The sequence below is a fragment of the Chroicocephalus ridibundus genome, chromosome 1, assembly GCF_963924245.1.
Source record: "Chroicocephalus ridibundus chromosome 1, bChrRid1.1, whole genome shotgun sequence".
Classification (NCBI taxonomy): domain Eukaryota; kingdom Metazoa; phylum Chordata; class Aves; order Charadriiformes; family Laridae; genus Chroicocephalus; species Chroicocephalus ridibundus.
In genome coordinates, this window is record NC_086284.1 from 154,634,539 (window position 1) to 154,658,271 (window position 23,733).

Consider the following 23,733-nt stretch of genomic DNA (forward strand, 5'->3'; position numbering starts at 1 on the left):
CATGAGTGAGGATCTCAAAGTTGAAGACATGCACTGCCTAGGAAAGAAGCAGCATGTTCTCCTGCACTCAACTATTAGCTATGTCTCAAATCTGTGGGTTAAATATTCAAACTATTTCAGCATGTCTTCAACATGCTGTTTTACTTCAAGAAACTTCCAACATTTGTTGCTGCTTTTTTAGGCATAAGAGCAGCCAACTTTGTCAGCATGAGTGATCTTAAGTGTGCAAGCTACTAAGTTATATGAAGTTTATTACAAAACTACAGACAACGAGAAAAACAATTAAAGTACTAAGTCTATTCCAGTGAATAACCTCTACATCATTCTTTGGCTACAGCTCTGCTTCTTCTGTCCTAACTTCAACTTACTTGAAGGGGCTGTTGAAGAAAATCACTCTGACTTGGCAGTTTCTTTTCTTTTGAAGCTGTAAAAAAAGAATATGTTAAGCAACATTTACTTTTAAATTCAAACACTACATGTAGTTTCAGTGTTCACTTCTACTTTTTGAAAACTTGTTATATGAAGATGCACGCTATTTTTAGTGAGCACTGCAAATACATAGACTTAGCATCAGTAAGCTACACTCAAATGAAAACTTCAGTTTTTTGTAAAAGAGGATAGGTATTCAAGTATAAAAATATTTCTATCACTATAGAGATACTTACTCTCCAGATAAAAAAGCAATTAAGTATTTAATAAACTGGGTAATTGTGTTTTACAATCCAAGAGCCACCCAGTTTCTTAACATGGACCATTGTAGACAGTTCAATTTTTTTAAGTGTAGCTAGATAATTGCTCTTTATCCTGAGCTCATTCATGTGTTTATATACTTGTCTATATACATCTAGACAAATTTGTTACACAGATGCAGCATGTCAGTTCTGTAGCTGGGTTCAGGTGCATATGCCAGTCAGTGATTATACAAAGCATTCCATTTCCAGGCAGATGCAGCAAATTAAGCCACCTCCAGCAACAAATAAGCAGGTGAGTGGCTCAAGCTGCAATTTTTTTTAATCAGACATTACTATTCTTTAATTAGACAAGGTGTCTTCACCAGGCCTACTGATCTACAGCCCAAGCAGACCTTGTTAGTGTTTACAAGATCTTACATACAATTTACACTTACAGTATTACCTACCTACAGGACTACTTGCTGGAGTAACTGAAGGTGGTTGGGATGAACCAATGGCACTTGGTGAAGCTTTATCAAAATCCAGAATGGACTCCTTTTGGAAAAACGATCATCAGTTAAGAGAAAAAAATTAAACTCTAGATAAAAATGAAACATTCTCAATTGACAAGTTGCTGTTAGCTAGAGACAGATTCATTCATTGCAAACATTCATTGTCAGCACTGTTTTCCCTAACCCAGTAGGAACTGGAGCTTTGTGCTACAACAGCAGAGAAAACATACTTGCATGAAGTTGTAAGTCCCTTGAATCTGAGTCATCAGATCCTGAAGTTTTTCCCTTCTCAATACTGGATCTTTTGGAAGAGTTGAAGTAGAGCAAAATTCTGCAGCTGGCTGATGTACAGGTTTAGGCACCTAATAAGGAGAAAAGATATTAAATCTAATACTGGAAGCAAACACGCTGCCTTATCCAACATACTTCCAGAGAAACCTATAGGTGTCAGACACCAAGGGCCAAAGAATTCTGTGCTGTTATTGGTATTTCCTAAATCAAGATTTCACTTTGTTAAAAAAGTCAGCATCCTGTTGCCACAACTAGTTAAGCCACCAAATTAATTCGTTTCATTCTGTTTCTTACAGTCATCTGTACAGAAGACAATAAGTTGCCTGCATTTAGTGCAAAATTAGGCACCTCCATCTAAGGAAACCCATATATTTAAGCTGAAGGGCAGAACAACTTAAAAATCAAAGCTGCATCACTCAAGATTTAAAACATACTTCCTCCCAGTAGAGCCAATGCTAGGAAGTACAGATCTTTTAGGATGTCATTTCCAGACATTCTGAAGAAACTGCACCCGAGAGATACATTGCAAGTAGGTTACTCAGGATTAGACCAAAGTGCTTCCAATAACAAGCCAGATACTCTCAACGCACCAGCTCCTGCAGAAAGTATTACATTGAACTTTTCAAGTTTGTCATGGAAAATACACCTGTGCTCCCACATGGGAGCCTAACTTTGTAGCTAAAGACTTCTGCAGGGCCTTATTGCTCCTTGTTGTTTCAGATGGTCCATTAGAGTTCACCTGAACTGGTTTCTCACTTAACTTTAAAAGAGGAAAATATTTTATCAGAGAATAGGCAGATCTAAGGTATCAGAAAATTCATGATAGTAAACTATTTAAACAGCAGAAGCCCTGCTATTTACAGAGTGACAATAATACTAAGACTGTCTAGATAGTCTAATGTCTTTTGAAAGCAACTTGGGGAAAAAGTAGGCTCGTTATAAGTATTTTTAAACCATAATTTTTAGTGCTTCTCTAAAGCTTTGCTGCTCTTATGTTTGTCTACACAGCTAGAGGGAGGCAGATCCGAAGACATTAAGTAGTTGCATTATTTCAACTGGCCCAAATTTTGAGACAGAGAAACATGTGAAAGCCTTTACTTTCCCAGAGTACAAACATTTGTCATTCTAATAGAAGGTTACTACTTCAATATATTGTATAGCAACATAGCTGAGTATTTATATGAAGACAGTAGAAGATGATATGGCAGAGGGGTATAGGTGTCATGACATTTAATTGTCACACTACATTCAAAACAAATTGATGAAATGCTCTTTGTCCAATTTTAGGACAAGAAGCCAAAATACTCTTCAACAGTTATCTCTGAACCTTATCATTAGCATTTGCAGAGATTCCAAAAGCATGCACAAGGAAGAAGCTCGCAGGGTTTAGTGAGCCTCACAAAGCATAATCCATGTACATACATTAAGTCTGGAGGATTCCATTTCTAATATCTATGTGTCCCACACAACAGCTACTTGTTGAGCTGTAAGAAGTTTTACTTTATTCTATTACTATATTTATATATTTATTTTATATATTTATTACTACATAGAAGAGTGCATCTTTTTACTACTCAATCTTAATAGGAATTTCTGATGCGCAAGCACTACCTTTAGCTACTCACTACGCAAGTTTATATTGCTGTATTGTTTCCAAAAATGAACAGGAACTAAAGCTATTAAGGATCTAACTGTAGGACAAAAGATACAGTTGAATAAAGTTAAATCTGAGCAAGTTTAGATTAATTTACTAGGAATATGAATCTTCCTGTCCATCACTTTATTAGCCTTCACAAGCAGACAATCTTAAAACACTTGCTGTCATGGTAAATCCATTATGGGTCAAACTGATTAATGCTTCTATTACCCTCTTCCTCCTCACTACAGTTTAGACACAACCACACTGGTTCTAAATGTTTGAAAATGGATAACAGAAGCTTTTCACCTTTAAGTCACCTAACCAGGTCAAGTCTGGCAGTCTCCAAAGTTATTGTCCACTAGCTACATAACTTAGACTTGTACATTAAACAAAAACAAGTAAACACAGCCCCAAAAGCATGGAAGCAGAGGAGACTGCAGTGTTTCACTTGTAGTTGCAAAGATGATACAATCTTCTGTATGCTTTTACAATTTATTAGTCTTCATCTCCTCCCCCAGCTCATACTCCATTCATTATGCTGGTAGCATTCTTTAACTAGAAGAGCAAGCATACAGGGTTACATATGCGATATTAGGGCTTTAAGCCGAGATTAAAACATTAAGACTCTCCATTCTGTAGAAGTTATTTTCTAGTTCCTGCAAATATTAAAATACACCAGCCAGAAGCAGCTATAGTGAAGTTATCTCACATTGATTTGCTGTTTTGCTGGTACTTAAGTGTTCAAAATGAGAATATTTAAGTGTAATACAGCGCATACACAAAAAAGCATCAGAAAGTTAAAGTATGTCAGGTTTTATGCCTTTACAAAATAGATGCTTTGAAAAAGAGCAGGAACTTGATATCCTTAAGATGGTTTTAAAGCAAGTTCTTTTTCTAGCCTACAGTCAGATACATTTCTGGAAGTCACTACAAGCTGGTAGCAGATTGTGAGTTTAGTCACCTGTTAGGCCAGCTCACATCAGACTTACACATGCTGACATCACTTAACACTATGGTTCAAACAACATTCACATTCATTTTACACAGTACTGATAAGTTTAGGGTCTAATTTGTCATAATGTTTCTGAAACCTAACGTCAACATTACTTATACATTCAAGAAAAACTGTTTTGACATATAACCAAAAAACCTGACTAAAAATGGAGCTGAAAGACCTAGAATTTGTTTTAGGACCTGTTAAACCATTGCCAATAAGCCAAAGGGCACTCTGACCACTTTGGAATTTTACTAGTCAAAGTGTTAACATACTAGGTATTCCTGTTAAAGCTTGATTTATATTTTTTTTTTAGAGACTGAAGGTCTACTTATACATAACACTAACATACATTTCAACCACCACAAATAGTAGTAAAACCCCATCCTATGATACAGGACCTCAATTCCTCTTCAGGTTTTTTTAGCTGTGGAATACTAAATAAGCTGGAATGGTAATACCTAAACTGTAATCACAACAGTGATTGCCAGCTGTGCCATGTAGATATACAGTTAACATTTGCTTTCTACTCAGAGCAGCATTCACAGCAGGTATGAATTAAATGGCACTGGATGACAGCAAGGGACAAACTGTTTTGCTTTCACACAGCAGGCTACAAATTCAGCTCTAACCAAATTTGCTGGTCCACAGGTTGTGCAACCATTTAAATAGAGTAACAGTTTAACAGGGCTGTACATCAGCTCACTCTGCTGCCTTAGGCCCAACTTCTTAGGTATTGTACCTCATAGTACATTAAGTTAAATAAGCATATTTAAGATCTCAAAACCTAGCAGTTTATTAAAAGATGTCTCAGAGCTGTAACAGTTATTGCAGGGAGTAAAGAAAGGTTAATTTCATCTCCAGAAAGCAGCAGCAGTGACATAAGCCTTTTATTTACCATGCCTAGATCCCTGCACAAGGTTATTTTAGGTTCTCCCTGGGAGTGAAATGGATCCAGCTATAGCACTGCATTGCCTCCTCTTCACATAAACAGCAAGAGAGGGTTCATTATCCAAAAAGTTTAAAATATTATTTTAATTGTTCTTTATATGCACAAGTCAAATTAGACATTTATTTTCTGAAAAGTGGTTGTGGGAGATAGATAGGTTGAAAATACACTATTTTTACTCATTCAATATTCTTTTGATATTAGGATTGGTCAGTAGCTACTAAACAAATATATAGCCAGCTGGTATTTCACTGTGGTCTACTATGCAAATCAAAGTTTGAATATTTTAAAAATATGCTTAACTTAATTCAGTAATCCATCTTAAGTAGCCTTACATTCCAACATTCCATTTAGTTTAATTTGACTGACTTGCATATTACTATGAAGATCCCTAGGCAGTTAGCAAGTTTCCCCAACTGACTGAAGACCCTCCTTTTTCCTTACTGCAAAGTTTTGCCCACCACTTAAACCATGCGTCTTTCCATCCTATACAAAAATAAGAGACTCATTTCATTGGGAAGCATCTTGCATTTAAACTAATCTGACACCAGAAATTCCAAGGCGTCTTAAAGTGCTTGAGACTATTCCAGTATGATGACAATTTCAGTTACAGTAATACTATGCATAGTTGGGTGCACAACACCTTACTTGTGCTCAGAGCTACTTAGTGAGGCAACCAGGTTTTGTACCTGTACCACCACCAGTGGACACAAGATTCTACTCAGCTTGAGTGTAAAGGTGAATCAAGCTGGAACACCTTAATCCCATTGTTACCCAGTGCTGCATGTTACCTACTCTTTTAATTTCATGTTCAACCTTCTGTTTGCGCTCCCGCCTCTAGGCACAAAAACATCCATTTTTCAGTTATGCCAAGTTTACTGACAAGATTTAAGCTTCATCATTTGCTATGAGTAATACAGAATGAATTGATTTCTGCTTTCTTGCAGAAACAAGGTAGTAGTGCTAACAGCATTGTGTACAACAAAATTGTTCAATTCCCTCGATTTTCTTCCTGAAGTCTAACTCTAAATTAAATACTGCTCTTAATGACATAACTGCTTTGCCTACTATCCTGCTTATTTTCACAGTATCAGAATTGTTACTACCCAAGCACAGGTGAGAAAGAAAGCAGGCTAGCAGCCTGCTCAGCTGTAAGCCCTGCAATAACTTTCATTTTACATTTCTAAAACAAACTATGCTATTGTTAGACTCTCCAGGACAGCGGTATGGCTTATGCATTCATCTGGAAATACATGTTTAAGCCCCTGTACAGTTGGTATTGCTTGATCTAGATGTTACATCTCTCTTGAATCAGCAGCCATTTTAATCAAAAGCCTAAAAAAATTACTGAAGTGCTATTTGCATGCAGCCACAGACAAAGTATTTGATCCCTGGATGAGTCATACCTGCTTTGTACTGATAACAGTGGGCAGAGCCAATAGCTGGGCATGAACTAAGTTAATTCTTCTGTCTTATGCATAAAGCAGTTATTCAAGGCTCCAACACAGCAATACTGTGTTGATGTAAAAAGCAAAGCAGTCCATCTTGCTATTCATATGTAAAGTTTAATTGCCAGAACTATTTTCCCCAAAAGCGAAATAGGAGTCTAAATACAGGCCTACAAAACGCACCTTATAAAGCCTCTGCTAATAGGTAGCTTTAGTCCAATACACTATGTGAAAAGCTTACGACAGGTAATACTACATATGCCAACTCACTTCTTTGGGTTCCATATCAAACTTCTTTGGCCCAACACTTGCAGCTCCCCAGGACTTCGGAGGGTTCTGTAACTGTTGTGATGACACTTGCTGCTGCCTGTCAGCTTTTCCCCAAGCCTCTCGAGTCTCCTGCTTCTTTTGTTCTGGCTCCTCCCTAACATGTGCAGCCCAAGCCTTCACAGGCTCCTGCTTCTTTTGCTCTGGCTCTTCCCTAACAGGCATTTCCCATGTTTTCACAGGCTCTGGCTTCTTTTGTTCTGGTTGCTCCCTAGTTTGGGTTACCCAAGGCTTTGGAGATTCCTGCTTTTGTTCTGGTTCTTCCTTAACTTTGGTTACCCAAGGTTTTGGGGACTCCTGCTTTTTCTGTTCCTGCTCTTCCCTAACTTTCGCTACCCATGGCTTAGGCGATTCCTGTTTCTTCTGGTCCTGCTCTTCCCTAACTTTTGCTACCCAAGGTTTGGGGGCCTCCTGCTCCTCTCGGACACGTGCTGCCCAGGCCTTTGGAGCCTCTTGCTTCTTCTGTTCTTCCTCCTCAACACGGGTCTCCCAGGGCTTTGTAGACTCATGCTTCTGTTCCTCCTCTTTAACACGAGCTTCCCAAGGCTTTGGAGAATCTGGTCTTTTTGGTTCTTGCTGCCTAACACGAGCTTCCCAAGGCTTTAAGGTCTCTTGTTTCTGCTCTTCAATGTTAACAAGCATTTCCCAGGACTTTGGAGGATCTTGTTTTCTAGCACACTCAGCTTCCCAAGATTTGGGCTCTTCTGGCTTCTTCTTGACAGAGTATTCTGCTTCAGGCAAATAACGCCTGTTGAGAAACTATATAGACCAAAGAAACTTAATGGCTCCCAAGAAAACATTTTGCTACTACAGTTCAGGTCAGTTAAGTTAGGTCACCCAGCTACTGAAAGTTTCTGACTAAAAACAGAGCCTAGACAGTTTAAACACTAGCCATAGTAAGTATGTGGACAGCCACGGCTTTATCCTACAACACTACAGACTAGCTTTGCTTGGCATGCCACAGAGAAGCATGAAACAGTCCTGAACAGCACCAGTGAAGCATACTTCAGCTGGGTAAATCTATCTATTACCCTTACCCTCAATGCTAACTGATGTTCCCTAGGCAGTGACAATGTCAAGTGCAGTTGTGATTTTTATAAAGGTAGCTCTCCTCCTAAGCATCTAAAATGCTGTGGTACTATATTAGTAGACATTCTGCTAAGCGTAGCAGCACAGTCTAACCCTAAATCTTTGACCCTTTGAAGCTCCAATAACCAAGTATAACTGTCATTCTTAGAGTGCAAATACTAAGAAGTCAGGTTCTCAGATTTAGTACCAGTGGACTTCTCCAAGTCCAGGCTGTGATTACTGTCACTGAGAGTTCAATGAAGTTTTCCTGAGTTACTACTTTGTCATAAACAGGAAGCATGTATATGAAGCAAAGAATGTACAGGGCTCACTGGCTGAGATTATTTTTTTCCCTGACAGATCACCAGAAGAGCTTTAGTCAGGTAAGTGTTACCAATAGGTTACAAGAACTTGTTCTAGACTACACCCTCTAGTGGGATACCTGGGAAATAGGGATTCAGCAATTTAAGAGACAGTATTTCCACTTACAGAAGGACACCCCTCGTCACCTTTTGAACCAAGTTTAGTTGGTTTTATGCTACCGTCAGTTGAAGCTTGAGTATTTAACTCATGAGTCTGAAGGGCTGTTGAAACAGGTCTACACATGCCTGTGCACACAAGTCTGTCTTGGGATCCCTACTTTTCTGACAAATCAGAGCAAGACCTACATCATTCTCAACCCCACCGATATCAATTCTACTGCAATAAGCTTAGCTTTTAGAGACAAGTTTAGTAGATGTGTATTTTCTCTATCCTGTAGTACACAAGATCAGCATTTCCACTCTAAAGGCTGATGCTTTGGTTTATTCAGAAAAGTGCCAGAGCATTAAAGTACTATACTGCTTCATGTAAACCTGCACCATTTATCCCAAAATACTGCAGAGAAGCCATAAATTTGGGGTTAGAAATAGAAACACAACCAAGTCTTTAATGCTTCCGACATAAAGCAACATTTAAGTTGCTGTTCAGACTCCCTTTCTAAGTTTAAAAAAAAAAAAAAAGGGCTGCAGAAGTGCAGTTATGTTTCTGATAAATCACAATACTAAAGAAAAGCAATTAGCAGTGGAGTATCTTACCTCCTGTGGCTGTATTTCAGACTTCATAAGCTCCATAATGGATTCTAGAGAAAGGATGTTCATTTGTTTCAACTGATCAAATGCAGAAAGGCAGACCAAACAGTAGCAAGTCTTTCATCATATTTAATTAGGAGTGCCAATTGCTAAACCAGATATACTGAAAGCTCAGCTTGTCATTCAACATGCTATTTTTAGACAAGCTTTTATTTTCTGATTCGGTTTTACATTTGGAGACATTTAAAGTTAAGCATGAAACATTTTGTTTTATCCATAATTTGGTTATTGTAATATGTAACATCTCCCTACACTGGAGAATTCTTACATCTTCAACATGGAGGCTTGCTCAGAAGGCAAAAACATCCTATTACTATGAATTAGATTTTTTCTACAGTATTAGCCAGAACAGGGCTGAAAGCCTTGCAGGTTCCATTTTAGTTACTACATTGCAAGTAAGCTACAGCACAGGATTAGATTTAGCATCAAACTACACAAAGTCAATGCTCAGTTCAAGTTTATCCCAACATTATGCTACAGAAATTGAACCCTGTAATATTCCACCTGGTTCTTTGACAGACTCTCCTTTTGACATCTGTCTTGTTCTCTCAGGTTTTCTATTTACTTCTTCTTCCAATTCTTTTACTGGCACAGTGGTGCGAGGAGTCGGAATACTTTCAAAGTAGCCGGAGTCTAGAAGTTTGGATAACAGGTCCTTCATGTGTTTATCTGAAGAGTAAATATCCATGAAGTTAAGACATGAAAATTTGAATTTAAGGAGTATTCAGACTACAGTTCAACACTCCTTACTTCCTCCTGTTATATAAATTGCAGCTTCTCCAAGTTCACACATTGTACTGAGTTACAGCAATAAAATGCTTTAGTAAAAGAAAGTATTTGTTAAACTGCCTTATATATTACAGCTGAAAACATCTTCACAATCCAAAGGTAAGACTGCAGCTAAACACTGAGCCCCCTGGTCTCCCACATGCTTCAAAAGGGACTTGTTTACCCTTATAAACTAGCCAGCACTGATACTAAAAACACGTTGTGCAGACTGTAGCTTAGGTAAAGCGAAACAAAGTCATTATAGAACTGCCCTACAAGACCCTCTTCTCCGTGAGAGGACGGTAAGTCTCAGAAGGAAAAGTTAACTGCAAAAACAAGTGGGGGAAAGAAAGCAAGAGACTGTTCCAGACTGAACTTTCCTCTAAAGTTTTGGAGAAAAGTCAGAGTTTACATAGTTGAAGAAAACCGTAACTGTGTACTCTTTCCAATGAGCATTGTCCGGTTTCCTTCATGTGAAAAAAGAGACAGCAGCTTGGAGTGGAGAGTAAGACCTTAGAAGTAGCAGTGATACTAGAAATTGTTTCAGAGGAGCTAGAGACGAGGCAGCCTTGAGAACAGGAAGAATATTCAGTGAAAGATCATTCCTACCGGTGACAACCATATAAACAAGAATAGCAGCTAGAATTTAATACAGATATAAAAATTGCCTTCCAAGGCAATGAATGCTAATAGGTCATAATAGCTTTATCTGACATTTAGCTTGCACACAAAAGAATGGAAGACTGACACTAAAGGGATTGAAATACTAACAAAATAGTCACAAAAGTTTAGATGATAGCCAAAAAGCTACAGAAATTTGGAGTCCAAGATAACCAGGCAACTATCAGTTCATGTCAACAGATACAAAGGATAAAGTTACCAGCTTGTAACTCTACAAGGCCAATATACACTTTGTCTAGGACTACATGGATTTATATGACTTAGTTGTCAGTTCAACTATCTGTATGTGGAAATTAGATAGGGTACATTAGTGCTCTCATATAACAGTTTCAACAACATTGTTGTCAATGACAAATGAAAGATTGTTGCCACACAGCCATTACAAGACTGGAACAAATGGGACAAGCAAGGTCTGTTTGCAATAGGAAAGACACTACAACCCAAGGAAGGACAGTTTCCTCACAAGCAAGTTCTAAACAGGAACACAGAATACATGTTAGCTCACAAACAGGGTTTCTGAAACTAAAAGCCACAGATGGAAGAAAATATGTAGAGTCCCACAAATTTTGTTGTGCTTGAAAAAGGAGGACATTTGCAACAGGTCAAAGCAAGACTGCACTGTGCATGATTAGAGATCACAGCAAGTTCCATTATGACTATCATTCTTCAGTGTGGTATCCTGCATTGCAGTCGGACAATGGGTATGAGCCTGGAATTCCTACAAGGCAAAGTCTTCAGTCTGGGGGACCTTCAGCCTGGGGCCACTGAAGCTTTCTAATATGTATCAGTATACTCAACTAAGCATTTCATGCCTGGGAACACTGTTCCAGTCTTAACCATTTGCACATAACTACCCAAAAAGCTTCCCACTGCTAGTTCTGTAAGGTATTCATGCATCAGCTTTTGAATTACTACAATCATTATTCCCCCAAAAGGTGTAGTATGTCAGTAGAAGAACATGCTTTCTTTTACCAGGTAAAGGCTTACTGCATCATTCTTTATCTGTGCTTAAACAGAACTTTGAACAAACAGCAGTTCATCTTTGGATAACTGAGTTACAGCACTTCAGAGTGCTTAATTTAGTATCATCCACATATATTAATTTGTTGTAAGATGTTTAAGCGGCACACAAATTTCAGATCTGTAAGTTATTTCTCTGGATGAGACACTCACATGTTGTTCCAACCACAGGTTTCTCACTTCCTTCTAGAAGGTCCCAGAAGTAAAGAGATGATTGTTCCATCTGGTCTTCAACACTAAAACAAGTGACAGTTTCACCAGGTAGAATCATAGCCAAGATCAAGTCTTGTAGTATCCCAGTATCCCTCATTAAGACACTGACTAATGTTTAACCTTCCACATTAAGACTGCATACATAGAGTGAATCCTAAATCCATTATCCACTACTGAAAGTGATTCATCTATATCTGTTTGCAGATGATTTAATCAAGCAAATGTAAATTCTTTTGTTGGTAATTAAGACAGATTAGAGAGCCTACCATTATCCCACAAGACCATATGGCTGGACTTCATTCCAAGACAGGATTCCCAGACAGGGAAACAATTGCGATTTAATCAGCTGATCACCTTGTTTATTGGATGCACATGTGCAGGGGCAACCATCAACACCTCCTGCCACTCCACTAGTCATTGAGAAACTTTGACATAGACCCATTATCCACCCCACCCCTTCCAGACAATGGATTTATTTATTTTTAAGGTGCACCATGATGAAATTTAGTGTCCCAAAGGAAAGGATTATGCTTCTTGTGGAAGTGTAATACAATGAGAATTATAAGCTAGAAAAAGTTATTTCACTGGGATGAGAGACTCCGTGTGGCTTTTTATAAGTAGCTGTTCTTTAGATGTTAACTTCAGAACAAAGATTAGGCATGTTTAACATATGACAAGTGATTACAAGTTTTAGGAACTTAGTCATATTTGAACATGGAAATAATTACTCTTATCCATGGTGTTTCAACTTACCACTTAACTGCTTTTTTGAATATTTAAATACAATTCTTACTACACTATCTTAAAAACAGACAGGCTGTCATACTAAACATAAGCATCAAAGTACAAACATGATGCCACATTAGTACTGACATACATCTGTTGACAACCTGTTACCTTAAAATGTATAACATTTAGTGCAGAGGTATCAAAAACTTCAGTCAAATTTTTAAAGCTACTTTGAAGCTAACAGCAGGAGAGCCTCAGGAGTACTACCTTACATTCCTTTGGAATAAAGAAGCATATTTTTCCCAGATACACAGTTCTCCTGTGTTTACCACACTTTTTCCATTTCATGAACAGTGAGACCCCAGGGAAGCAACATACCACCAGCCTCTCTGATATAATGGTATTGGACTATCTCCCCTCAACCCCACAGGGAGACATAAGACGGCAGGGCTTGTGTGTAACTCACAACTGAGGCTGTAATTACTGCAGCTTTCCTTTGATGCTCAGAGTGAGGTAAATCTGCCACATTCCTAGTCTCAGACTAACACAAGTTTACTGAACAGAATTTTAATTAACGTCCCAAAACATATTTCAAGACATGGCAGTGTCAGAGGACACTTACTGTAATGAATGAAGCATACCAATTAGATGAAAATCTTGAGCTTACCTCAAGTTCTCATTTCTTTCAGGACATGTCAGTTTTGCAAATCTTATGAGGTAGTCTAGTTCTTTAGAAGGCAAGTATATTGCACCATTCACACCACCTTTGAAATCTTTTTGAACATGCTCTTGAGTGAAGTTCTGCAGCACATACTGGACTTGAAGTATTGTACGCAGTTTTTTCTTCTCCGCTTCAAGCTTCAACAGACTCTCTCTTCGCTGCGCCTTCTTCTGTGCTTTCAGCAGCTATTTCAATACATGAATTCAACAGTTTAGTTTAGTAACAGGATTCTAGGATAAAACACACCAAGCTCAGTATTGATCACCATACATTGATCAAAATAACTATTAATTTTTGTTAGATAACACAAGTTCCTAATTCTCTCTTCCAATACCCAAGATCTTTCAAGCTCCTCCTCTGGAAGAGCTCCCTGTTTATCCACTAATTCTCTACACATCTAGCTTTTAATCAAAGCGGATACCAGTAGCTTCATTTGTGGTATGCTTTTATGATATTTAGATCCTCATTATGCCTGCTGTTACTTTATAACAGTAGCTTTCAAAACTGAATATAAGAAATTGATAGAATTAACACCACTGCACAAACTCAAGCCTAACTGACCTCTAACATTTATCACATGAAGCTAATAATGCAGAAGGTATCTCAAATTTTTCCTAGTGAGACAACTGCCTCTTCACTTTTGAATACTCCAATTTAAGTGATACAGCAGAATCCTATAGTTACTCTTATTTCTGTTGGCAGAAGACAGTAGAATCCTATAGTTACTCCTATTTCTGTTGGCAGAAGACTAAAGCACTCATTAAATAAGCAACAACACAAGCCACAGAACATAAAGAGCCCCCATGCATTTGAGGAGAAATTTCTCAAAATGTACCAATAGAATTATGCAGCAGAAGCTATCCAAGTAACCGCCGAATTAAAAATGCCTCAATATGGGGTACCTTATGTTTCTTTGCAAGGTCTAGGAAAATTTAGTTTTCTAGAATGCACTGTAAAGGATATAAGGATGTTGTTGCCAGAATGCCCCCTAGTGTTCTACTAATGGGTATTGGCCATATAATCCATACTGGTAGAAGTAGAGCCAAGGAAAAAACAAAGTGGATTAGGTTAGCCTTTAAATATAGCCTAAGTTCAAGAACAAACATGAACTGGTAGAAGTTAAAGCTGGATTACTAAAAACACCTACCAAAAGATACACTGGGTCACATTCCTTCATTTCTGATATTTAATGGACAGCTACACAGAGGAAAGCAATATGAAGCAAGCCACATTTTGACATTCAGCACAGTAGTTTATGTTCATACAATGACTGTGGGAACTCAAAGGAGCAACACTGCTGAAAAGGCTCCTAAGTCTCTGCTCACATAGTCCTTTGAGAGTTTTACTGCACTACCTGGAATTACTACATATACAAGAAAATCCTCTCTAGCAAAATTGTTTGGGTCTCAGTCAACACTGAGACAAGCCATTTTACCAGTCCTTCAGCATTTTGGAAGAGGCAGAGAAATAATGCCAGAGCAGTGACTAATTATGTTTAGCATCCCAAGCATCACCTTGGATCAGATCTTCTCATAAGGATAGTGTTTGCTCGAGCCAAGAGACAAGTTTCTCCAAAGATAAAACACTTGCTTACATGAAAATAATGTATGTAGTGTTTTAAACCCTGAATAAAGACCTAAACAAAGCTCTACATCTGTCACATAGACACTTGGAGACTGCCATAATTAGAGACAACTACAACAGAACAAGTGACAAGCTCCACAAGCTTCAGTAAAATTTTATTAAGAGCTGTGGTCCTCACTGAAACCAAAGCAATTTAACCTCAGCACTTTCCCTCACTAGAAACATCAAAACATTCAGTTTGAAAGGAAACTTGGGATGTCATCTAGCCAAGCCTCCAGAACAAAGGCTACACTGAATCAAGACGAGATTCTTTAAAGTTTTGTGCAGTCAGATCTTTGAAAAGGTCCAAGGAGAGATTCTACTACTTCTCTAGGCAGTCTGCTCTGGTGCTGAGTTATCCTCAGAATGACTATTTTCCTCCTACCTAGTTTGGAAGCTACTGTTTCAATTTATGATCATTCCTTCTCCTACCCCATCTCAGCAAAAAAACTGGCTCCATCCTTCCAGTAATCTCTTTGGTATTTGACGACATCTTACTACATCTCGTGCCAAGCCTTCACTTCACCAGGCTCAACATGCCCAGTTCTTCCAGGCTCTACTCAGCAGTCACATGTCTCAGCCCACAGCTGCCCACCACTAGACTCACTGAAATTTATCTATAGCCTTTGTGTACCAAGTGACCAGAACTAGACACAACTGGTTAACAAGTACCAAATATTCAGTTCTCCTTTATGTACTGGTCCTCAGTCTAAGTCTAGCCTTCACTGCTCCAGGGGTACACTTAATTTACTTTGACTGCTGCCCACAAGGACCCGCATGTCCTTTCCAGTAGGGATGCTCCACTGCCAGTCTACAGCTATAGAAGGGATGAGCCCACCTCAGGCACAATCTACCAGTAAGATCATTAATGCTTTCAAACTTAAGTAAACTGGAGTCATCTTAAATGCAGCTGAGTTCCAGTGATTCAATTTGCTTAAGCACAATTTCTTACAGGGGTCCACAGTGAATAACCATATTGTGGAGGCCAGTAGTACTCAAAGTTGTCAACATTTGCTCTACCCACTACTCCAGACAGTTTAGGCACATTGTTCTTCCATGTTCCAAGAAAGAAACTTCCTAGTATTGTGTGTATTGGCATATAAATGTAGCACAAACTTTGCAGCTACCCCCACCCCTAGAATATAGGAAAGAGCATTTTATACTTACATCTTGGCTAAGTCCTGAAAAAGTCTTCTGAAGCTCCTTGGCAAATTCCAAATTGTGTACTACTTCATCATATTTCTCTACTGCCTCCTACAAAGGAATAGATAAAAATGTACTTTTCATGCTTAAGGCTACTGGTTGCACCTCAATTCCCTTGTACTTAAATTCTCATTGACAACTATTCATTTAGCGTGTACTGCCCTGAAACTAACTTCTTTAAAGATACTATGTAACCAGTATTTTAAATTTAGTTGTGACTATCACTGAGCTGTGACTGTCTGAGATGCCATACAAAGCCAGCCCACACCACTGCACAGATATCCTACAAGTTTGTCTGTATTAGACTTTCCAGGCAACATCTTGTGCAATACTTGGTATACTAGTGTTGAAACAGGAAAGCCTGGATACCAGTTATTTCATTTTTCCCTTTTGTTCCCATAAGTCTTAGCAATGAGGTAAACAGCTACTTAAAATCAGATATTGATATGAAAGCCTAGAAGGAATACAGGAGACGGACAAGTTCAGCACAGATCTTTTACCTTGATGCTTATCTGTATGCCTTTATAGACAATTTGCACAAACTTTAGAAAGAAAACAAGATAAAAGGCAAGTCATACTTTCAGGAAAAAAGTCTTTCAAATCTAGTTTCTACAACTAAAGCAGTGTTCCTGTCTTCACTTATGACTTTAACCAATGTCTTAGCAGCCAGTCTTCAAAAAAAGACTACTTACAGTAGATTAATTGCATTTTGATAGACCCTATTTTTTTTCATGAGTTTTTCCCCCACTGAGGAGTCAGTTCATTTTTATAAGTCTCCTTGACAGCTATAAAGATTGCAAAATGCTGCAGTTCAGAGATGCTGTCCGTATCCTCATACCATAAGGCATGTTTGGGAAGTAACAAGTTAAGTTTTATTTAAGTTGTTCACATGTGCTCTACACTCAGTTTAGTTTATGCTCATGACATGATGATATCAGAAGTTTTCCTAGAGTGGACCTGTCAGCCTAATATAAAGCTCTTTCAAAGTAGTGTTAGTGTTGATAAGTGTTTCATCAGTGCAGTGACAAAAGCTTAATCTACTGTCCCAATAAGATTTGGAACATGTGCAAATTCCATATGTGTTCCTAAGCAACTGGAAAGCAAGTTACACGTTCATTTGTTCTATCGGTTTGATGTTCAGTTACTTGTATTCACTTATTTGTAGTATACTAGACATTACTAGGCCTAAATGCTACTCAGCACAACAACATGCATGAGTTACTGTAAAGCACTCATCTGGTAGTTTAAGTTGTCCTCACAAAATTTGTCAAGCAACTTTTAAGAACTAATTAGCAAGTTCACTTAGCACTTATTGATTCCTAAGGCCTTAATGCCTACACATTTAACACTTGAGGAAGACTCACAGTTTAACACCAACATCTTACTAGACAGATTGCAGTAATTGTGCTTTTAACCATGCAAATCCAAGAATAAAACTCCCTTCCTGAAAACGTCAGGAATGGTTACGACTGCTCTGATGACAAGCTATAACTCAGCCTGCAGGAAAGCAATAGCTTTCTTTTGTCACACCTGCTATTAACATTCATTAACAGCATGTTGGAGGAACAGTACTGAGGAAAGTCTGCTCAGCTTGCTAAACAGCACAATATTGCCAGAGAGCACATTTAACTTGCTGGAAGCCCCGCATTTTTGAAACAAATGTTTCCTAAAGTAAGGCTAGCACACACAGTGGCTCTGGCAGGCATATACCATAAGTAATTACAGTTTAATCCAAATTGCTTGCAAAATAAGTTCATCACCAGATGCGCGCTTCTTCCTCTGTGTGAGAAACAATGAAAAATATAGAGGACATCAAGTCACATTAGAGCTCCACTGTATTATAGGCAGTTAGGTTTCTTTAGGCATGTGTCCCAATTATTAAGCTCAGCTCTAGCTGCAGTCACCAGGTCCCAGTATTTGTACATACATCTGAATTCACATCTGAAAGGTACAAATGCAGTATTTCTGTATCTTAACCACTGAAGTGTAGATCTTAACTAAATTAAATACTGAGTTCATACATGCTTCTATAATAGTATCTGAACAGTTTGACTACCACTTGTCAGTTCACTAGCAAGACTGAATCCAATTCCCCATTTTAGAGCTATCCCAGAAGCTGAGATAAAAATACTGATACTTAAAAAGTTAAGCTCAGGTGGGAATAGTGAAAGCCAGTAACCAAGTTAATTGGCATTTTCCAAAGTTAGTGCTGCTGGATGCATTTGCAAGAAAAACATCTACAGAATCATTCACCTCTTTAGTTCCCCACATCTTATTTCACTTTCGCATAACAGCTTTTCACACTCCAGGGTGTATACCAAAGAAACAGTCAAATTTGAAGTAGCTTTAAAACATGTTCAAGACTAATCAAGCTCACACACAATACTGTTCAATAGCCTCACTGTTAGTGACAGAAGAAAACAGATTGTATTTAACACCTATGATCTGAACACAAAAGGCTGTTGCCCACCTGATTCCAGATTGAGTTTAGAGGAATTAATAGGTCATCATCCTACTTCAAACCATCAGATTTAATTAATTTACTTCTGCACTTGAGATGGCAAGAGACTACAGATTTTGTGGTTAAGTGCTAAACGATCATTCATTCCAATAGGTAAACTTGCTACTTAAAAGTAGGGTAATCCCATTTATGTCTAGTTCTCATTTACAAATTATTCAGAGTAAGGAAATAGTATTTGTGTTCTCATACAGCTGCACTGTGATAAAGCTAACAGTCAATAAAGGATTTCTCCAACTGGTTCATTAGCAGGATCAGCACTACCACTGAAGTGTTGGTGCCCTTTATCACACAATTGTTCTTTAGCATGTGTGAAGAACATTCTAAAAATGGGACTCCTGGGTGACTAGGGCAGTAAACCCTTTGGATTATGTGATACTGCTACTCAGACATACTTAAGAAGGAACAGCTTTCACATTATAGAAACTTGGTTTCAGTTCTAGAATCCATTCTAGTCCAAGGTGGAAGAAAAGCCAGAACCACTGTTTTAACATCAGGCAAGTTTAAGCTAGATCCATGAAGCAGATCTCATTTGTTTATTAATGATCTTGCTCCCTGGCATTCCAAACTCTAGTACCTTAGGTACAAAACAGACATTTTTTCTAACATCATTTGAGAGTGCTGGCAACTCCCAGCCACCTAATGGCAGCACTAGAAGGACAAGGGAGCATTCACAACTAAGTCAGTTAACTCTTGGCTAGATTCTTGTATTAGGGAAGCCTTTAGAACTCATGCAAGTTAAGCCAGCATCTTTTGTACCAACACAGACCATTTGTCAATTATACTTTAACAGCTACTTGTAAACAGCAGCACTGTGCAGCCAACAGGCAATTTCAAGTAACACCTGTTAGTGAAGAAGTCATGAGTGTTAATTAACTACCTCAGAAATCTTGAGGTTTGGGTTGTAACACTGCAATGCCATATAGATAAGCTGCATATGGACACCTCATCAAGAAATAAAAGTGCAGGAGCACTGAAGCTGAAAGTCTTCAGAGCAAAGATAAACACAGACCTTCTATTACTTCAGTACACAACATGAAGGTTAAAGTAAGAGACTTAAAGCTTGCAGTCTCACCGTTCAGCTTAAGTACCTATAATTTGTCCATTTGGTTTTGTGAGAAATACCACTGCAAGCCTGCAGGCATTACTTCTGTAAAAAGTAACCTCCTTTAGCAACCTATCCCTTCTGACACATTTGAAGGTTTTGAGGCCACCTACTCCTGCATAAAGCAAACTTACCAACTGGTCTTGATTGAGGGCTTCTCCCTTCTTCAGGCGATCTTTGTAGTCTTCTAGTTTCAGCTGTAGGAAAATCCAAAGTAAAATGTTTATCTTGATTTCTGTCTAATGTGGGTTATGGGGTATGAGTGAAATTACTCTTTCTATGTTTTAAGCCATCTGCATACTGCAACAGAATCGGAATTTTACTACTTCCTCTCATTTCAGGGGAAAGGAATGTAGAAAGTTTTGCTACACCTTTCATTTGGCAACCTCCAGGACTGCCTACTTCCCTTTCCTACCTTTGATCTTTCATGTCTTACTTGCTATCTTTGTTTCATTTAAGAGAAACCAATGCATTGACCCTAGATCTTTAAGGAGCTCCAACCACATCCAGCATCCTTATTTAGAATTAGGCTTTTTTAGTTTTTCCAAGACAATACTGGAATTTAGTTATCCTTGAATAATCCTACTTAATTTTTTAGAGCAGGTCTTTCAAAATCTGGCTTCAGTTATGTCATCAGGATTTTATAGCACTATTTCCTAAGAAATTGGACTAATATCTTTAGGGAAGAAATAAGATTTGTTTCTAATATACTGAAGCAGTCTTTAAAAGCTGATGTAAACTATACAAAACTAAACTATTAGATATTACAAGCTTCTTTATACACACAGGGAAAAGAAAGGGGAGTTTACTGCCATGGAAGTTGAATACTATTTCATTTGTCTATCTACCCACAAAGGGTTTACTGATATAGCACCTACAGGAGCCTAAGAAAACTTTCTTCTCATTCTAGTAAGTCACACTTTGATTTTTCATATGAATAATATGGCCTTGCCAGCAAGTGAAAGATACCTGAAAAATTCACAACAAGCTTCCTTGGACAGAATTAGAATCCAACACAAAACTGGTTAATCACACAAGGAAACCATGCTTATCTGACATTATTCAAAATAACAGCATGATGCATGACATGAGACAGCAGTAATACTGCATCTCCTGCAGGTGGATCAAGTCCCCTAGCCACATGGCCAGAAGTCTGATCTATTCCCTTTTCTCACCCTAGGATATAACACAGAAAGCACAGCATATTCATACATTTGCTTTACTTGTAATCCTGACACAGTACCAAAAGCAACAGCACAATTATTTATTTTATCTTACAGAAAATAGCATTTTTTGCAATTAAAAGTCATGCACATAGTCTTCAGTCACCTGCCAATCAACTGAAAAGTCTTAGAATGCAAAAGTCTGACCAGCTATAGCCACAATCTTTTAAATATATCATTATCTCACTTCTTATTCTTAAGACTATTCTTATTCTTAAGACTATTCTGCCTCCCCCCACCCCAGAAAAGCCCAGTTCAAAGCAAGAGAGCAGACTCTGGAGGCTTTCTGTTTAAAAGCTTTCTAGTGAATAACATTTGTCTATATTTAAAATATAGAAGTCAAAGATTTATGTGAAATGCAATACATATTTAATACCATTTAATGTTTCCGTGAGTCAGAGGAAACACTGTTCCTAATTTCAAATTTTACATACATTTCTACATCCTAATATTAGATGCATATAATCAATAGAAGAAATATGAGGATTTCTGCAAGACCACAATCCATCTCCAAATCAGTTCCAAGTTAGTTCTGACCTGATTCAGTCTATTAGAGAAGCATCCCCGGTTTTGATCAACATTCAGTTACTTTTACTAGCTATTGAACATGCACTGCAAAGCCAGCAGCTGAGAACAAGTTTACAGTTAGCTGCATTCCTGATTCCCTGAAACAACGTTACACTCACAATGTCAAACACAAGAAGCCCATCTCAGAACCATAAGAATAAAGAACACCATTCTTTACTATACAAGGGTTATAAATGATAATAAAAAGCCACTAGCATATCCACATTTAGGTCCTTTCACGGGTTATTTAAAAAAATAAATCAATGATTACTCCCTATATAGACACAGCTATTCCAGCTATTATAAAACAAGCACTGAGTTTTACAATTAGCAGTTTAAATATATGCCATACCAAATAAAAACAAGTTACCTTCTTTTTCTCAATGTTCCTGATCTTGTGTTTGAGGCAGATAAGCCCATTATCAATGTAAGTCTCATACGCCTGGGAAGGAGAGGCTGCCGAGTTCAGCGCAGACTGCAGGGGGCTGGAGGGAGGTTGGTTCTCCCCAGACGGGTTCACCTGCTGCTTGGCCGCCTTCATGCTCTTCTCCTCCCCCTCCTCTGACCGGCCTGAAGGTGATGATGGGCAATGGAAAGGGGCTTGGGAAAGCTGCACCATTGAAATGGATGGAGCTGCAACAAAACTCCTTTTATTTAACTCTCTCCCCCCCCCTTTTTTTTTTTATAAGTTACATCTTTTCTTACCACACATTCAGAAAATGTAGCCACAAAATTGAGCCTCAGTGAGAATTCATCACAATCTTTCACTCTTCTCCCTCCCCCTTTCAAAATATCCGTAGCAGGAATTTCAAAGCAAGGCAAACTTTGTATTGTTCAAGTCTCCCCACCCATCCAGACACCAGAAATCCTTTACATAGGCAGAATCAGACAGCACAGGGGATGATTCCAGAAACCCAATATAGTGTCCATATAAAACTAGGCGGGTTTCCTGCACACATCACCCACAAGGGAAAAAAAACTGCAAGCAAGCAATTGCAAATCACACTGCCGGCCTCCTATCCAGGCTGCAGCCTGAATGGAGATTTAGAAGTGGCATGCCTGAAGGGACAGCCCCTCTTCTTCTCAGCCCCCATTAAATCAGTTTTACCCCTTCATGACCTTTGCAACAATCCAACTAAGAATTGAAAAAGATTTCAATTGAAGAAGTGAAGAGAAAAAAAAAGCTTGATAAAGCAAGCCACACACTCAGTTACAACAGCATCATTCTTCACAAGGAATTGGTCTCTGCCTACACCCACCCAAAAGATGTGCTTGTGCCGTGGCAAGACACCAGGCTTTGATGGGAGGGGCCGGGCTTTAACCTTGAACAGAGAATTTCTGTAAGAGATGCTCCACCACCCTCATCCTCAACTACTTGCACCTGCTCCTGGAAAGCAATGACACCACATTTCTGCGTCCCTTCCCTGCCAGCCAGGCCTGCAGCGCCATGACCCCGGCAGGCACCAGCCGCCCACACCGAGGGAGGCCGGGGGCTGGGGGGAGGAGAAAACCCGCATTTCCTCGGGACGAGCCCGCTCAGTCCCCGCCGGCGTCACCGCACCCCGCCGGCTCCCTGGCCCGCCGAGGGGGGAGCCCAGGCTCGGCCGCTCATCACGCCCTTGCCGGGGACGGCGAGCATGCACCTCCCGGGGAGGGCACGGCCGCCACCGGCCCCCCGCCCGACGGAGGAGGAGTGGGGGGAAAGAGAACAGCAGCAGCGGGCTCCCTCCCGCTGGCGCCACCGTCCCGGGGAATCACCATCACCACCGCCGTCGCTTCATGCGCCCGCTTCCCCTGCGGTGGCAGCCGCTGCAGGGCCCCGCACCTCCCGGCTCCCGCCTCCCCGCTCACCTCGGTACCCGCACACGCTCAGGCCCGCCCTGCCGCCCGCCCCCCCCCTCATATAGGGGCGGTGGAAGGGCGGGGCGGGGCGGAGGCGGGGCCCGCCGCCGAGGTCACCGCCTGCCTCCCAATCGCCGCCGCCGTCTCACCTGTCCGTCCCGCCTTCCCGCCCCGCGCCTCACGTGACGCGGGGGGGGGAGGAGCCGTTAACCGTCAGCGCGTGCGGCGGGGCGGGTCTCGTCTCTGTGAAGGTCGGGGCGCCCCAGCTGGGGCGGGGTCGCCCGTCAGTCTGGGCTCAGGGGTTGGGGTGTCGATCCGCTGCGCGGGACCCGCTGCTCCGCCGGAGCTTGGCATGGTGCAAGGGGCCCTGAGGGATGGCCTTGGGGGCAGGTGGGTACAGGGCGAGCACGGCGCTGCCGCCCGTTTTGTAGAAAAGGGGCCTGTGGCCTGACGGCGCCCCGGGTCTTGCTCTAGGTGAGGGGGTTGCACAG

General features: G+C 39.9%; 1 protein-coding gene across 6 annotated transcripts in view; it reads right to left on the reverse strand.

The window, feature by feature from the left end:
- Positions 1 to 23,311, reverse strand: part of CAPRIN2 (caprin family member 2) — a 36,974-nt gene extending 13,663 nt beyond the window's left edge. The window contains exons 1-12 of one of the 6 annotated variants that reach the window (XM_063319186.1): positions 23,252 to 23,311; positions 21,771 to 22,010; positions 19,745 to 19,807; positions 15,952 to 16,038; positions 13,108 to 13,346; positions 11,652 to 11,734; positions 9,534 to 9,698; positions 8,976 to 9,019; positions 6,775 to 7,590; positions 1,414 to 1,545; positions 1,139 to 1,226; positions 369 to 424 (exon numbers count right to left, since the gene is read on the reverse strand). In XM_063319186.1, the coding sequence (XP_063175256.1) occupies positions 369 to 424; positions 1,139 to 1,226; positions 1,414 to 1,545; positions 6,775 to 7,590; positions 8,976 to 9,019; positions 9,534 to 9,698; positions 11,652 to 11,734; positions 13,108 to 13,346; positions 15,952 to 16,038; positions 19,745 to 19,807; positions 21,771 to 21,941 (1,944 nt within the window). In that variant the 5' untranslated portion in view covers positions 21,942 to 22,010; positions 23,252 to 23,311. Of the gene's footprint in view, positions 1 to 368; positions 425 to 1,138; positions 1,227 to 1,413; positions 1,546 to 6,774; positions 7,591 to 8,975; positions 9,020 to 9,533; positions 9,699 to 11,651; positions 11,735 to 13,107; positions 13,347 to 15,951; positions 16,039 to 19,744; positions 19,808 to 21,770; positions 23,231 to 23,251 lie in introns of those variants that run through there. The other 5 variants (XM_063319199.1, XM_063319168.1, XM_063319191.1 and 2 more) reach the window with 5 other exon arrangements.
- Positions 23,312 to 23,733: the final 422 nt, after the last annotated feature.